This window comes from Lutjanus erythropterus, chromosome 14, assembly GCF_056507025.1.
Source record: "Lutjanus erythropterus isolate fLutEry1 chromosome 14, fLutEry1.hap2, whole genome shotgun sequence".
NCBI classification, from domain to species: Eukaryota; Metazoa; Chordata; class Actinopteri; order Lutjaniformes; family Lutjanidae; genus Lutjanus; species Lutjanus erythropterus.
Genome location: NC_139330.1, coordinates 14,065,777 through 14,083,160, shown reverse-complemented (window position 1 = coordinate 14,083,160; position 17,384 = coordinate 14,065,777). Strand labels below are relative to the sequence as shown.

Here is a 17,384-nt window from a genome sequence, read left to right as displayed (position 1 = left end):
TCACCATCAATTGGCGTCTCCTGTTTGAGAAGGCTTTATAATGTTATCTACCTCCAGTTTCCACCCATTCATCCTTCATTTCCTCCCAGTTACTACCTTTTGAGTGACAATAATAGTGATTCAGTAGGAAATAAACATTGCAGCAAAAACAAACTAAAGCTGATATATTGTTTTTAAAGAGCGGCCTGATTATTTCTGTGTTCTCACAGTCATCAGGAGAACTGCTGTGGAGAATGGATGGATGGATTCCCAGTAATTCTCCTGTATTTTGTTCCTCTGTATGGGAGACAAGACCTTGTGGTCAGCTCCAGCAGTCAGCACTAATGTCACACCGGTATCGAGCCTGCAGACGGCTCAGCCAATGAGAACTAATGTATCAAGATGGGATCCTGTCTTGGTTGGTTTGGTTCAAGATGGAGGTGCAGCAGCAAAGACAAGTGAATTGTGGTCTGTTTGGCGATTTTGAGCGGATCCTTCTCCTGAAACCACAATCCCTTCGAATGAGCAAAATATTCATTTTACAGCTGATTCCAGTGACATAATTAAATTCAAAGCTTATTCAGATTTAGACATTACAATTATTCAGACAAATTAAGTCGCTTCCGCTGTGGAGAAACAACAGTCCATGATTCTCTTAATTCACTTAAAAACTAATCTGTTTGTATCTGCGGTTCTTCATTAGAACAAATCATTTCTGTTTTTTATTGTCCCCAGTCATGGCCATGACTGTAATAAAACAACTACTTCCTATGTTCATAGTGTTTACACATCAACTGAGGAAGTCTGTTAAGTATATTTATAGGTAGTTACTAGGAAAAAAATATTATTTCCCTTGCTTTTAACTCCACCACATTTAATTGACAGTTCTACCTTCTAGTTACTTTTTTATTTACGCTCATTTACCCACGTTCCTCTGTGCATCCTTTACACTGGGATGGATCTTAAGCAACGGATTTACAAGAGGGCTCCGCTCAGAGTCAGAAGTTACCCTAAAGTAGAAGAACAAGATTCAAAAGTTTCTGACAACGACAAACATGGTGACGCTGGAGGAAGTTGTAATGATGTGCTTCCTGAAAAAGAGGCAAAACAAGGAGGCAGCGTTGTAGACTGCGGTGTTCTAAATGCATCGCCACCTGTAGGTTTTCAGAAAACGTAACATTTGCACAAATCCGAACAAAATTAATGCAGAGTACAGACAGCAGGCTCCGTCTGTATTCATACGTTTATCTACCGTTAAGAATAAATGAGCCTTTAGAGGCCCAATTAGCTAAATGTGTCCAATATTTCCCAAAAGAAAACACACACATACACACACAAAGCTAAGATTACAAAATATGCAAAAATTAATATAGCAAAACTTTGTTATTTCCTCCAATAATCTGCTCACAACTCCCAAAAATCTGTTTATTTTGTGACACTTTGGAGGGACTCAATCCCTAGATTGCAAACAAACTGACTAAAATACTCAACTGTATGTATCATAAAGGAATTAAAACTACCTTCAACTCAGTCAGCCACAATAGCTGCTTCTTACTATATACTATACTAATACTAGGAAGTAAACAAAATTCAGATATTGATATATCTGCCCATATACTTTATACAGAATATAAAATATACATAAAGACACATTTATGTGTCAAACACTTGTGACACATATATGTAATGGATGCACGATATTTTACAGTTTAGTTTTACAATAAATACTTACACTGTATTACATTACAGTAAGATGTGTGTACTTTCACTGAAGTAAAGTATCTGAATACTTTTCCATCACTGGACTGTTCTGACTGTCCTTTTTCTTACTCTTCTTCAGTGTCTTCCCTGCAACTATCACCAACAATAACAAACAATAACAATGCTGATACTTTCATCCGAGGGCTGTGTGATATGGAAAAAATCAAATATCACAACAGATTTGACCAAATACCTCAATATTCATATTTTACAACCATTTTATGTATTTTACAATATTGTAGTGATGACTTTGGGTGTTTTCCCAGAATATTAGCACAATATAATGACCAAGTGGATGAAGAGAAATAAAAGAACAGTCAGAACAGTCTTCTCAAGTCCAGAAAATTATATTTCTTTACTATAATGCAGCCTTTAAAACCAAGAAAAGATAACACTTCTGCCATATTGCCATATAACAATACCCAAAATCTAAGACAATATCTAGTCTCATATCACAATATCGATAAAATACTGATATATGGTTCAGTCCTGCTTCAGCCAGAACTGCATCTACACTGTATGAGAACATGTTCCACCAACACGTCACCGGTTCTACTGTAACTGTGATGCAGAGCCATCACTAGAGGAGGCTCCTGTTTCCAGGAATCCACTTCACTTTACATATTCATTATATCTTGTACAGTGTATGAGAATACATCTCTGAACAGCTCTTTTCTTATTGGACCATGGCCTGAGGGCCTTTGTTATGATTGGATACTTACAAAAGCCAGCCACCCCCTCTGTGTGTCTCATTCTAAAGGTCTGCTCCTGCATATTAAACAGTGTGGAGCTTTGCAGCAATCAAATGCAACTCCTTCATCTATGTTATCACCACAGTGAATAAATGAATAAATAAAATTAACTGCGAGTGAGACAGTAAGAACTTGCAGCACACAGTGTGGTCTCAGAGAAGAGGTGTGTGTGTTTTTTTGGAGGGGGTTAACAGGGGGCAGGTGGGGTGGGGGTGTGGGGGGGGGTGAGGCTTGTCACTGCGATGAAGACAGATGATGAGGCTGCATTGCTGTAAACGAGTGAGTCAGCCCTCCCTTCAGACAGACACAGGCCTGCGGGAGGCACAGGGGAGGGAGGGGAGGGGGGAGGCGGGACAGAAGGAGGGAGACCGGGAAATGCATGGGAACTGTCCCTGGTGCTGAAATCTGGAACGGCTGCTTTCTAACAGCTTCAAGTTGAGCACGGTGCAGGAAAAAAAAATCAGCCAAAACAGAGGCAAGCTGTCTTTCAGTACCTGAGCCACATGTGAAACAATCTGCATCACTAGTTTCAGTGTAACAGGTCAGTAATTCCCTGCTTTCTAATGCGAGAACAACAAAATGATGCATTTAACACACCTATGTTTAGAATCCACAGCAGGGGGAGTATAATGTACGCCCAAACAAAAGCCTTACATGCTGTTGCTGTTGAGTTTTTGCACACACATCCTGTCCCAAGTAGGTTATTTGGCATTCTGATCACTAAGCCAGGGGAGGGAGAGTCTCTACCATGTAATTCTTTCTGAGCCAAGTCAAAAAGATTCTCATTAAAGTACTTTTTATATCCCAAACCTCAGCCCCCAGGGACAATTGTATTGGGTTGTCATGCTATTTGTAGACTAATCATCTCCACACACACACACACACACACACACACACACACACACACACACACACAAACACACACACACACACACACAAACAGAGACACTCACACAAACACTAGCCCCGTAAGAAGCGAACGCGAAAGAGTGTGGATCAACAGGAATTGGATATTGCATTGTGCCTTTCAGGCATCGTCCCCCCTCACCAACACCCACCCACCCATATTCTTTGAAATGATTTTGTTGCATTATTCATCTTTCAAAGCTGTCATGCTTTGTGGCTAACCCTCTGTCAGTTTGCTCAACATCACAGATGCACCATGAGATGGATTCTTACACTGTATGTTGCAGACAGCTGATCTAAGGAGGAATTCAGCTGTATCATTTAGAAGCAAGGAAGGTGATACAGCTATATTAGACACTGATGCTCTGATCACACTGCAAAACACACTTCATGCTAAGAAAATGCAAAAACACCTCTGTCACTGCAGCCGAAATGTCGAACTTTATAGACTTTGCAACTTGTTACCCTGATTTCCCTTCACAGCACCACAGCAGCAGCTTTAATGTTATTCCACTGCTTTCACTGCATGAGTTACAGATGAGAGCTCCACTGATGGAGGCTCCTCACTTGCAAATACTGTGAATTAAAAATGGTCAACTTGCAGCCAGGCAGTAATAAGCAATTCCTCTCAGGTTGACATGAAAAGATTATGCAACAGGTCTGGTACTTGCAGAAGCTATAGCTATAAGGGTCATCGTGGCGATATACAATATTTTAGACGAAGCCAGCAGGAGAATGATGTCACGAGTCCGTAAATAAGGGTCCTTTTCTCGGGCACTGCAGAGACCAGGCGGGTGTGGTGACTGCATTAGTAGACGCGCAATCCCCGGCGCAAACGCTCGCGTAAGACCATAATGTGGACATTCCTGTGACGGCTTTCCACCGTCGCTATGACTGCCTTCTAGTTGTCGGACGTGTCTTGAAGTTCAAATCAATCTGCTGCCAGGGAATTTGACAAAATTGCCGATCTCGCTTTATTCCGACAGCCACAAGGTGCCCATTGATGGTGCGCCTCCCCAAGCCCGTGTTTGATAGAAAAATACATGCACAATGACAATCTGACATCTGCTCTGCTTCTGACAACAGCTTAGTATTCTCCACAGACACCCCACTCTCTCCCTCAGAGCACCCCATAGCGTTTCTGCATGCCGCTTCCCCTCTATACCCCACACTTTCTCATTCCTATGCGGCTTTTTTTTTTTCGAGCCAGCTTATTTCCACACACGAACAACAACGGAATTGAACAGTGGCTTCATAAAATATGCAGGTAAAAAGGCAACTCGGAAAGCAGCGACATCTCAAGCATAACACTTTTCATGCTCTACTGAGAACTGACCTCCCAGTCTAACGAATCCCACTCTTCGGTAAACATCCGGAGGATTTCTTTTCATCCAAAAGAGCGGACCAGGCGCAGCGGCTCTATGGAGCGACTGGGCGATGCGATGCCATTGCGCTTTTGGTATTATCCTCATGAAATCAATTTGAACGGGGGGACGTCGTCAGGAGAAGGCATCTCGGCGGCGTCGACAGCAACTTGAGCGATACAGATGAGCGATGCTACGCTTTACAGTCCAACATTTTTGCTCGGCGATGGTTGCAACCAATTAGCACACCACTTGCGCTTGGAGGCGAATAGCTCCTGACAAGGCGCTCCTTCTCTTGAGCATCGCTTCTATTTCAGCTGCTGTGCTGCTTTTTGGAAAAAGGTGGCAGACTATACAACACACGCAACTTCTCATTTCCAGGATATAGGGGGAATTTAGTGTAGCGCATACTCCAAAGCCAATAAATCCCCGTGGCGCATTTGACAAATCCTTTCCCTCTGCTGAAGAGCAACAATAAAGGAAGCTTTAAAAGGTCCCTGCACGAAGTGCTTCTTAAAACACGTGACTCCATCTATTCCACGGTGGAAAAAAAGATGCATTTTGATCCATAATAGGCCCTAAGCAGTGGAAGACACGTTATGTGGGGGGCATGGTTGTGCTAAAATGAATGACACTGGTACCACACAGGAGACTACTCACCATTAGCACAGCAAAGTTATTATGATGGGTGCAATGAATAGTAGTGGTGTTGCCCCAGGAGCCTGTTATGTGGCAGCCCTCTGCCCTCCAGCCACCGTGTCCATCCAGCAGGTCAAAATCCCAATAGGCTGCAGTGGGGTCTACACCCAATGCGAAGTGCCTGAGAGCAATAGTAACGGAGTGCACGGCGCTCCCGAGGCTGCACCCATCTGCAAGAAAAGCACACATTCAATTAAGGAAACCAAGTGGAAAGTCTGTAAGTGCTGTGGCAAAAAGCAGCGTGGACATGGGCGCGCACATTCACATGCAAACACACACACGCGCGCGCGCATTATGTTGCTCAAGTGTCAGACTGCAGTTGACAGACTGTTGTGTAAAGTGTTGCAGATTAACTTTAATCTCAAACAGAAACCGAAAGTAGATTTTTTTTCCCCCAAAAAAAGAGAAACACAGCAGTGAAAGTGTGATGTGATGTGATGTGAACATTCATGCAGTTATTTCATCAACTGAAATGAAATGAACAATAAGAGTCATAGAGTTTGGATTTATTTAAGCAACATGCACACAGGCTGTGAGGCTTGTGTGTCAACGTGTTGCGCAGAACAAACTGATAGACTGACTGTGTGTGTGTGTGTGTGCGTGTGTAAGCATGTAGTCCGAGTGGCATTACAGTACAGCGTTGACATCACAGGCATGGTGATAAAAATGGATTTCCTCTTACCTAATTTGGTGAAAGCAACTGGTGTTGAAACGCTCCTACGCTTCCCATCATCTGCGAGATTTGACGAATTCCCCGTGCATGGGAAGAGTTTCCCATTGCGAAACACAATAAACTGCAGCTTGCAAGTGGAGTTATCAACAGATTGCAACGCAGAGGAGGAGATAGGCGTACCAGCCAGCGGTAAATGGATTGAGGCGACTGCCACTGAGTTCTGCGGATGGAACAAAAAAAAGAGAGGAAAATAAAAATTAAATAATGTCTCCGAGATGCGCAGGGGGAAAAAAAGAACAAACTCCAATAGAAAAAGACTGGGAAATTGCTCTCCTCTCCAGGAGTGGAGGCGACCATAGACCACAAGTGACCAAGGGAATGAGAATCACGTTTGAAGCGCTCTAGTGCGCCTATTTGGTCAGGCTCCCTGCCGCAGAGGTGGAAATGGTTCTTACCATTTCAGCTTGAGGGCACATCAACACTGCAGCTTGATTTAAAGAGACAACCGGTCTGACTTTATCTTCTTTTCACCGACTATAAACACCGGAGAACCCCCGAAAAAACATCCCTGGCAACATTTGGGGGGAAAAGGGTTTCTAGGAGAAAGGTATGGCTTGGGTATGTCAAGGTGTGGGCACTCGCCATCTTTGAGCACAAGTGAATCCAAACTGATGTTGTAAACTAGTTTTTTATTATTGCTGAAACTGCGAGCAAAAAACCCAAGAATCCCCTGTGCAGCCAAAAAAATCCCATCAGAGTTGCATTCAAGATCCACAGTCCCTCTAATCTGTTTTGACCTGTAGCTGATAATTTTGCATACTGAGGTAACATACTGAGCAGGAGTCTGTGCTCGTCCTGTCCTAAGTACATCTGTGCTAAAAATCAGGATCAAGGCTTTTGAGGCTGTATCATAACAGCTGCAGGAACTTTGCAGCTCACAGCTCAGGGTTTAGAGGATGGATGCCCCTGGTGGACAGAAATGTTGTTCAAGGGTGTGTGGACCAGTGACTGACTGCACTTAGGACAGGACAGGCAGCACTTAACCCTGGCCGAAGATCAAGTTTAATCATAAAAAAAGCTCCCAACCTGGCACTGTCAGCATAAAAGACCTACACGTGTGGCCGCAGGGTCCACTCTATGCATCCCATCTGCTGACTGCACAGGCTCTTATGTGCTCAATATTTCATACAGAAAAACTAGAGTGCAACTACAGTGTACGCAAAAGCAAATAAACACATGTTGTTCAAAAGTAGAGGCTTTTACACTCGTGATCTCAGTTGTAATTTATTCATGAAGTAGCCTTCTGGTCGGTGACCTTCATCTGGTTATGAAACACATTATATTACGCAAAACAGAGTGATATCATCTTTGTTGATTTATTAGCAAGTTATTAAACAGAAACTTTTGTTTCACATTAACAAAAAAAACTGAGGTTATTAAAGGGATAGTTCGGATTATTTGAAGTGGTGTTGTATGAGGTACTTATTGATAGTCAGTGTGTTAGCTACAGTAGATGGTGGGTTCTCATGTCCTCAGTGTGAGCAGAGAGCGAGTACCAGCACAGAAGACAGAACAGTTGAATTGTACAATATATCTGGATTCTGTGCTTTACCTTACCATAAGACATTTTTTTTTCACAGGAAACCACCACCATATGAGTCAAATATTGCTCTCTCCAAACCAATCAAAGTCCATGAGCGATATCAGTAAGTTTTAATTTTTAATTTTACTGCAGAACACAGGAGTCGCCTGCCTACCGCAGCCTTGATTTGCTAGTTTGTTTCTGTTATTGTGGGAGTTTTGTTGGTTTGGAGAGAGTGGTATTTACCTTATAAAGCATAATGGCGGTTTTGAGTCTGAAAAGACTGTTTGATAGCAAAGTAAAGTGGTGAAAATATTCCCTATATAATTAGCTAAAAAAAACTTTTTGTCTCTGATCCCATCCACAGCAGTACATTGCTTACCTTCCATGCTGACTACTGCAGGTAATACACTCACTACTGACAAGTACCTCATCTAATAACTCAGACTATCACTTTAAAGGGAGGGTTCATCCCAAAATCAAAAATACCTATTTTTCATCTTACTTGTAGTGCTGTTTATCCATCTAGATTACTTTGGTGTGAGTTGCTGAGTTTTGGAGACATCGGCTGCAGAGATGTCTGCCTTCTCCTGTATAATGGGACTAAATGGCACTTGGTTCAGTTTCTCTCTTTTCACACTCAAGATAATCCACAGAATTTGTATGGAGCAGTTTCATTTGGGAAATACTTTCTTTTCTAGTAGGAAGAAAACCTTTCCGGTAGTTTCTGGTAGTTCTGGTACCATAGAAAGAAATTAGTTCCTACATGAGGCTGCTCACAACAAGGTCTGCAGATTATCTTGACTAACCAGGTCATGATTTCTGGAGAGAGATACTGGTGTCGAGTTTTTCAAATGTGTTTTTTTAGCACCTTGAGCACCAGCAGCCGAGTGCCATTTAGTCCCATCTCTCATATTTGAGAGAAGGTAGATATCTCTACAGCCGATATCTCCACAACCCAGCAGCTCACACCAAAACTATCTAGATGGATAAACAGCACAACAGGTAAGAGAAAAAAATATGTATTTTGATTGGACTAGACTCCTGGCTAATGTCTGGTCAGGAAAATGAAACAGACAAACTGGGACTGGGCCAAGCCACGGGAAAGAGAGACTTCGGTGCTCTGTATGTTCCGAGCTGACGAAGCGCAAGACTCTGGCAGGACGAGGGGAGGCGGAGTCTATGTTTAGATGGATGATGCTCGCTGCTAAGTCAAGGTTAATGGACAGTGCTTCCTAATTGTCGGACTTTTTATGTTAAGATGAAAATCATATCAGCATTACTGTGTTGCTGTTGTTTACGCAAATTCAAAAAATGCACTACAGAATTATTTCCTGGGTCTATGTGTGCATGTATATAAATAAATGTATATCTTGTTTTATTTTATTTAAAATTATCTTATATTTTATCCTATTCTAATCTAAATGATTTCTGATTCTACATGTAGCATGGAGGGACTGTAACAATCATTTTCTTGTGCAATCCTGTGTTGTTCAGTGACAAATAAATTACCTTGATTCCTTGATACATTTCCAGGAAGAAGCAAAAACACAGACAGTCCCCACATATTTATCCAGTAAGTGATCCTAATGGAGAATGATGCTAATGGCGAGGCTGCTGATGATACGTGTTCATAATAAAGATAATGATTGTGTTACGCCAGGGCTCGCTTTTCCAAATGAAGATTGCGTTGTTCAGCTTTCAATCACGTCACCCTCCAGTGTGAGAGGATCAGCAGTTTGAGCCTAAAGGGGAGGGAAGCTTCCTGCCCAAGATGAATGTGGATGCCCATAAAGTGCCCTTACAGTTAATGGGGAGCTGCTTAGTCAGACGTTCGGCCCAATCAATGTCGAGGAGAAAGATGGCCAAATTTCTTAATCAGGTTCAACAAGCGCTCCTTTGTCCGTTCTTGTGTTTCTCGTGCTGGCTACAATGCTGCGGCGTTTGTTAAATGCAGGTGCCCTGGCGATGACAAGCTCCGTGGCCTCCTCAGGTTGTTTTGATCCTCATGGCCCTTCTATTATCCTAGAAAATAATCCTATATAGCTGACAATGAGCAACGGCGTGCTTAAGCACTATTCCTTTACATTATGCCCGTCATGTGTGAGGAGCCAGTGGGGATTTTACAGCGTTGGTTCTGTTAGCTATTAGTTTCTGCATTGACTCAATCTTGAAGGCTATTGATTTTCATCCTGCAGTGTGTGTATGCGAGCAGAGAGGAAGAAAGACAGAGAATCCTTGCCTTGAAATTTATGTTGCATCATTTCCTTTCTCCAAACAGCTTAAGCTTGGCAGTCTGTTTCCAGGACATCATAGGATACAGACATCAGGAATAGATGCGGAGAGGATTTGAGTGTCTGTGACAATCGAGACATTTACACACATGGTCCCCCTCTCATACGCTGAGCACAGATGCCAGGTGACCTTCGTCCCCGGGGGGGAAGGTTTTCAAGGCGTACAACTCACAAAAAGAAATCTTATCTCGTACACTTGTCTCCTCATCTCTTTTTACATCTTTTATCCTATTTTATGTGCCGTATCAAAGGGATTTACAGCCCAGAGGGTGTGCTACAAGCCATGGCATGCACAAGGTCCCGTTCTCAGCGACAATCTATGTTCCTCCTGAGCAACCTAAACAGCTACATTTCCTCAACCCAAACACCACCGGGGACCTCACACTTCAGAGTTGATTTAGCCGGCTGTACCTCAGCCGTCTGACCTTCCTCCAAGCCCCTCCCTTTCCAACAGGGCGGCATGCTGTAGCCTTAGTAACCACAATCACACGCTCTCCCCTCCGTCTCCCGCTGTAGCCTCGGGATCACTCGCCTTTTCCTTCGCCCCCCCCCCCCCCACTTATTCCTTTCCCTACAGAGGGCATCCAGGTGAATGTCAGCAGTCACCTCCTATTTCAGGCTGTTCCCTCTCGTCTGCCTCCCTCCCTCCGCCCTCCTCCACCTGCTCCTTGATGCGCGGCCCTGCTTGATAGAAGCACAAAGCTGCAAAACAGCCTGCAGGGCAAAACACAACAGCGGTGTTTGACCCGGGGCAGCCAACAAATCACAGCATAAACATCGCGCTTCAACATGGCTCCTTGACTTCACAGGGGGATTACTGTCGAATGTGTTTAGACAAAGAGGGGGAAATTAAAAGAGCCAGTAAGTGTTTTTTTTGTTGTATAATCCAAAATTAGAAAAAGCTACAGCTCTGTGCCTTTGTAGATATATCTGTGGGAGAGATAAATTTATTTATTTGCGCAGGCAGCAACTTGAAAATTAACTATAAATGAAATGAATTTAGCTCAAAGGGCATCTTGCTGAGCTCTGCCCCGGCCGAGAGGAACTGCTGACGAGCACGATGGGAGATTTGCATAATTTTTTTTTTTGTAATCATTGGCAGTCCTGTCAGCGCAGACGTGGTCAAAGACACAGCGACCATGACAAATAGGTAGACATCAGGAAACTTCAGGGGGTCATTTCTCTCCATGATGTTTTCGAGTCTGAAAATAAATCACAGTTTTCTCAGAAGGAGCATTAACAAGACCTCGAACACACGCCTCTGCTGGAGCTACTTTCGAGGTTTGAACACATTTGTATTGCCCAACATTAAAAATATAAACAAAGGAAACATAATTCTACTAAAGTGATTGCCATGGTTGCAGCTTAAAAGGCGTTTTCCTCTTGAGCATTATTATGTTGTAGCGTTGTTAGCATTACTTATCAAGAGAAATTAAACACAGTCCTACATGGTTGCCATGCCAACAAGAGTCTGTTTCCTCCAGACAGGTTGTGTTGGTTGGGGGATGGAGGTAGATGGGGGGGGGGGCATTTGAGCAGATTTAAGCAGGAAATCAGGCTCTTTGGAGAGGCAGAGCTGTGCTACAGCTGTCAACTACACTCTCCTCAGTCAGCTCTGACTCAAACTGTCACATCACAGGGCTGTCTTAACAAAAACATTCAAGAGGCTGCAACAGATGGACAACATTGTTTGATTAAAAAGGCCTTGTGGATTACAAATTAATGAATATATTGTGTGTAAAAGCATAACTAATATATTGGCTGCAGGGTGATTGATAATGAGCCAAAAGGAGCCAAGTCTTTGAACAGATCTCAGACAGACAGTCAAAGTCTTTCATCATTAATTAATACAAATAATGTGACTCAAATATATTTGCATGCGTAAAATGCAAATATATGTTGTCTGCAGAACCTCATTGGTCATTGTGAGATTGCTCAATATCCAGAAATGTTTTATAAGAGTTTGTCTCATTGGTTTCCTGATGCCACGTCAGTGTAGCCTGCAGTATTATCAGTGAAGGCAAAGATGACTGTGACTCAGTGCATATTTTCATGCGGCACTGTAATAACAAAGAAACAATTGGGCACACAAAGAAAAAAAACATCCCTCTGAGTAATCTCCAGTTTATTCTTTAAGGGTCAGTTCACCCAAATCACAAAATAACATTTTAACTTACTTCTGCTGGTACCAGGCCATGCAGATTGTTTCTGTTTAATGTGCGAGGGATTTTAAGATATTCAAGATATCCGTCTACGTATGAAAGTTTTGTTGCAACTAGTTCTTGGACAGAAGACAGTTCCAATTAAACCTGTTTACAATGAGATATGTGGGTTTATCAGTGAAAGGAACGCAGTTTATGGAAGCATCCTCACAGCCAGACAAAATGTTGATATTGGATGATTTCGCAAAACCCCGGATTATGTTAATTACAATGTTTTTTTACATCCATTTTTTTTTTTTTTTTTTTTTTTACAGATTTTAAAGGTCATTTTTAATGCTGTGAGCACCACATCTTAAGTTACAGGGACCTCCGCTGTATTAGCTTAGTTTAAGACTTCTGAAGTAATGGCCAAATTTACAATTTTTTGGGGTTTGTTGATTCCCAGGCTAGAAAATCACTAAGCCAACCGGAGCGTTGTGGGCCTAATTAAGAAGAGGCACATAATCTTTCTTCACCAGAGCCAAAATAGGAGACACAACCAAGAGAAACAGACAGAAAAATGCAGACAAGCGTGATGAGATCAATGACGCCATGCAGGCCGCTGTAAGTCAAACTACAGAAACAACAACGCTTAAATCTTGGATCACTGTGGCAAAATATTAACTTCAAGCTAGGGTTGAGTAACAACAACTACCAATTTTTAACTGACTCACAGCGGTGCCTCATTTCAGTGCCACACACACGAGCTATCGATTGAAATAGTAGGCCTCTGAAGTTGGTGCGGGCGTTACAGATGCATCACCAAACGGCTAGCTAACATTACAGCAACGCTCTCTCTATATGGCTCTGACAGCAGGTAACCTTCTTTAGCTAGTTGCTACTGTAAACATGGTTCAAATGTTGAGCTAAATGGTCTAAAGAATGGCTCTATTTCATTCAAAAGGATTCCAACACCAGTGGGATGTATAACAAATGCTTGAAAACAACTGAGTGTAAATGGGTGAAGCATTTGGCAACGCAAAGGGATACACATGTAGGCAGAAGGATGAATCACGCTCGACGATTCTGATAATTTCTCGACAAAAAGAATTGCTGAAGTTTGAGGTATCAAGTTATTGTAGTTGGATTGGGTTTCATTTATTATGTGAATTTGTTATGCAGGTTTGTGTGTTGTGTTTTCACATATTTAAGTAAACTGTTAACAGTACAATTTCAAGTTCAAATTTTCCTTATCAATGAAAAAGGCTGTGCACATATTTATATCACTGGAGTTACGTGCAAGTAATGAGTTCTACTTTGTCTTGTCTCATTTTTTCTATCTGCATTGATAGACACTAATAGGAGCATTTCAGAGAATATGTTGTCATCCAGTTTGAATGACCCAACCCTTTAGCACAATTAAGTGTTTATTGCCTTCGAGGGGTAATTTTACTTCATCATTGATCTTCAATTTACATTTCAGTTAAATTCCACTTAAACACCAACCTAAGAGGCTTGTGTTGTGATGAGAACAGGTTTGGTCTGGTTTTAGCTTCGGAAGCTTTGGCTGTGGTTTAGAAAATATCAGCAGTTTAATGAGAAACACGAGTCTGATATCTGGAAGTGCAGGTAAATAATAATCCAAAAGTGTTTTTCCCAATAACTCGCAGTGTTGTGTTGTAAGAAATCAATGCTGAGAAGACGACATCTGTGTCTCTATTCTCTCGGTGTTAATGAGCAGACAGAGCAAAGGTTTGGATGCGTCATTCAGTAAATAACATTTATATTCTTGTCCATTCGAGGTGAGGAAACGGCTCTCCAGCAAGCAACAATGACAAACTCTGAGCCTTTTATCTATTCATGTATTCATTCATTCTCTAAACCATTCATTACCTGTTTATTCACCAACATGCTAACTCTGAATACTGCTGACCGAGCTATAACTGGCCTGTTTGTGAATAAGACTGAATTGGCACGGCCGTAATCCCAAGAAAAGAGTTGGCACCCGGTCCACAACAATATACCTTTTTACCGTCGGTTGAGTAAGGACTTCACCCGCACACCCACACACAAACAGTTGTGTGGACCTTTTGGAGTCAATCCAGGTTGCGCTTTACTATCACCACATTTCCTCTCCCACGCTCACGCTTCTCAAGTTTGATTCAGCTGCAGGGCAGGGGGACAGGATTAATGGGCGGTCATTTGGTGCAGCAATAACAGTTGGCTATCACACAAAGTGGGTGTGCGAGCACCGCCCGAGAGGTGAAACACAGTCATAACTTTGGATTAGGCCGCAGGGTCCTGTCCTCTCTATTTGGACTGCTAGATGGATAAACACACAAGCTCCCCTTAAATCGGTTCGTCGAAGAGCTCTGTTATTTTTTCAATTACTCCCAGATTAGCCTTCACTTGTTTTGGGTCAGCGGTCCAATGAGAAGAAAGGACAAGACAGTGATGCAATCAAGGTCATGTTGAGCTGCCGATTCATTCAAAGATTTCTCACTTTTGTTCCACCTGTCGGATGGTGTTATTTCAGACACACTGCGTCTCAACCCAGAAACAACTGTACTAAACAGATCTCAAAATGTCACAACGCGTCTGTCCCTCGTGTCGCCGTCAGAACTGCAGATTTAACCAGAAAGTGTTCATTCCACTTGAACAACGTGATTAAAGTAGATCTCCATTTGAAGAGAGAGGGGGGTAGAACAATTGTGGTCTCTTTGGGCCTTTTTAGATTGTAATATGAGATTCGGCTCGGAGGTGAAATGAATGTGAACTGGTTTGTGTGCTTCACAGATTGAATCATTCAATTACTTTTCAGCTGCTATTTGATTTCTTGTGTGTGTGTGTCTGTGTCTCTGTGTGCATGTGTGGTGTTTATGACAGTCTCTCAGTTTTGGCAAGCCTAGAACAAGTATTGATCTCATAAAACGTATGTCATCAAACAGTCTGAGGTAAAAAGGTGAACCGTAATTAACTGGAATGAAATAATTACGCTGCAGAGTAAGACCCTAACAGGTGAAGTTCATGCCGTGATGACACAACACAAACACAGAGACACACACACACACACACACACCAAGGGTGGATATTTCATTTCACTGTTGGAGGGAAAAAAATTCTCAAGAGCAGTCCCCGAAGGGATCACCAAAACTGCCGTCAAAGCACTTTTGTGTTAATGTGAATAGAGGAAAACCTTATTGCTATATACTGGATAACTGGGTTGTACCACCATGTTCAAATGCTTTAAATAATTATATTAATTGTAATAATAAAATAACAGTGTCCACTGAAAACTATTATTTAGAGTAGTAGGACAGAAACAACACCCTTTAACTGAACTAAAGCAAATATATTAGATTTAGTTTTCCTCAAGAAAAAGGTCTATGTTTTGTTGCCAATGAGTAAAAATCCAGAATGCTACAAGCCTAACAGTAACTTAATATTTTAAAATAGTTTGTTGTAATTATGTCTTTTTTCATCAATGAGGTTTTCCATTATTTTCAAAATTATAAACAAAATTATATCATGACAGCTACATGCATGGCATTTTACATGCAGCAGGAACCAAATTACGTAGGTAAATTAATCTTAAATATTAAAGAAATATTACTGTTGTTGACAACTGTTCTGGACCCCCCCCATAATTTCCGTCCTTGACACACACACACACACACACACACACACACACACACACACACACACACACAGATAAACAGGAGATTTGAGATGTGTATCTTCTTGTGTCCTTTCCATGATGTATAGTGTGTATTAGCTGGTAGTAATAACCATTGAGATATGTTGGCCCATAGTGCCGTCTCCCATTTATGATTCAGTGGCTAGAAGGTATGGCTACTGCTGTCTAAGTGTCTCCATGGTAACCTGCTTATGAATCTGAGTGACTTAACAATTTCCCTACACAGTGGCAGAGTAGAGGGCTAGCGAGCGCTCCATGTGTTAAGTGCCTTTACATCGACATGGGTATATATCAATATGCATGACTGTGGGGAGCTGGGGGTCATTCATCAGCAGAACCAGAGTACAACACGCTTCAGTGGGATGGCTGGCTGCAGACCTCCACATGGGAACATGATTAACCACCCTCTCAACCTCCTCTTCAGCAAAGATCAAACTGTTAAGATTTCAAAGATTTTTTAAAAAGCAGACATAATAAAATTTTTATACGTGATCTGATCGACCCCCAGGAAAGCGTAAATATTACATTTTCTCGTGACCATGATGATGCAAGTTGCAGAGTGGTCTGAGAGCCGCTCATTAATGGTAATTTCACACAGGCAGCAGCTCTATAGGATTTCTCCTGCACAGCGGCGTTAAGCCGCAGACCATCTCATCTCTTGCATTGCACCTACACACACCTGCCGTTGTGTAAATGAATGAGACACCAGAGGAGTCCAGGGGTCGTCGCTGTCTGTGGCAAAGACAAATCATGCTGAGGAGAAAGAACAAAGCTTAGGAGATGAATCACCTCCATGCACATGCGTCCAAACAGTGTAATGGGGCTTCTGCGCTCCCATCACCGTGGTAGATGATGCAACAAGCTGACTGCTTCCAGCTGAACCCTGCAGCAGGGAGGCAGTGAACCAATGAAGATGCACACACACACACACGTCCTGTGAGCCAAGACAAACACAACATGAAATTCATCACGCAAGCCTTCAGACAATGATGACTTCAAGAACAATCAAGCAGTGCTACATGGCTACATGGTTAAAAATGCGTTAACCGTCAATTACAGAGCCATTTTGTTAACCAACACATGGCAATGCTAAATATATGAAAATTCAAAAAGAGGTATTGCCTTGCTTAAATGTATTTAAGCTACCATTAGCTTTGTCTTGGGATGTGATTGTCTTCCATGGCCTGTTCTCTCATTCTGCATTTGAACTTCCTGTCTTGAAAATGCCCTTGGGCATTGCCAAGGCAAATCTAGCGGATCTGGGAAGGAAATTAAAGCCCAGAAAAAGGAGAGAAGGAGAGGGCTGTATATTTATGGCCTCCTTTTACCATATTAATCCCTTCCCACTAATCCTTCAGCTGCACCAAATAAAACTGTAATGGCTTTGGTGGTCATCTTTATCTCATCAGGCTGATGATGAACTCACCGACAAAAATATTTTTTTGGTCTTTGTGTCTCTGATATCATCATACGTGTTCTGTAAACGTATATTTATAATACCTCACCTCAAAAACATCTACAGTCAATCATGATAAA

At 42.1% G+C, this 17,384-nt stretch overlaps 1 protein-coding gene across 1 annotated transcript in view; it reads right to left on the bottom strand.

Moving 5' to 3' along the window:
• adgra1b (adhesion G protein-coupled receptor A1b) overlaps positions 1-17,384 on the bottom strand; it is a 178,212-nt gene that overhangs the window by 54,936 nt on the left and 105,892 nt on the right. The window contains exons 13-14 of the mRNA XM_084735557.1: positions 6,144-6,354; positions 5,423-5,631 (exon numbers count right to left, since the gene is read on the bottom strand). Of these exons, the coding sequence (XP_084591683.1) occupies positions 5,423-5,631; positions 6,144-6,354 (420 nt within the window). The remainder of the gene's footprint in view (positions 1-5,422; positions 5,632-6,143; positions 6,355-17,384) is intronic.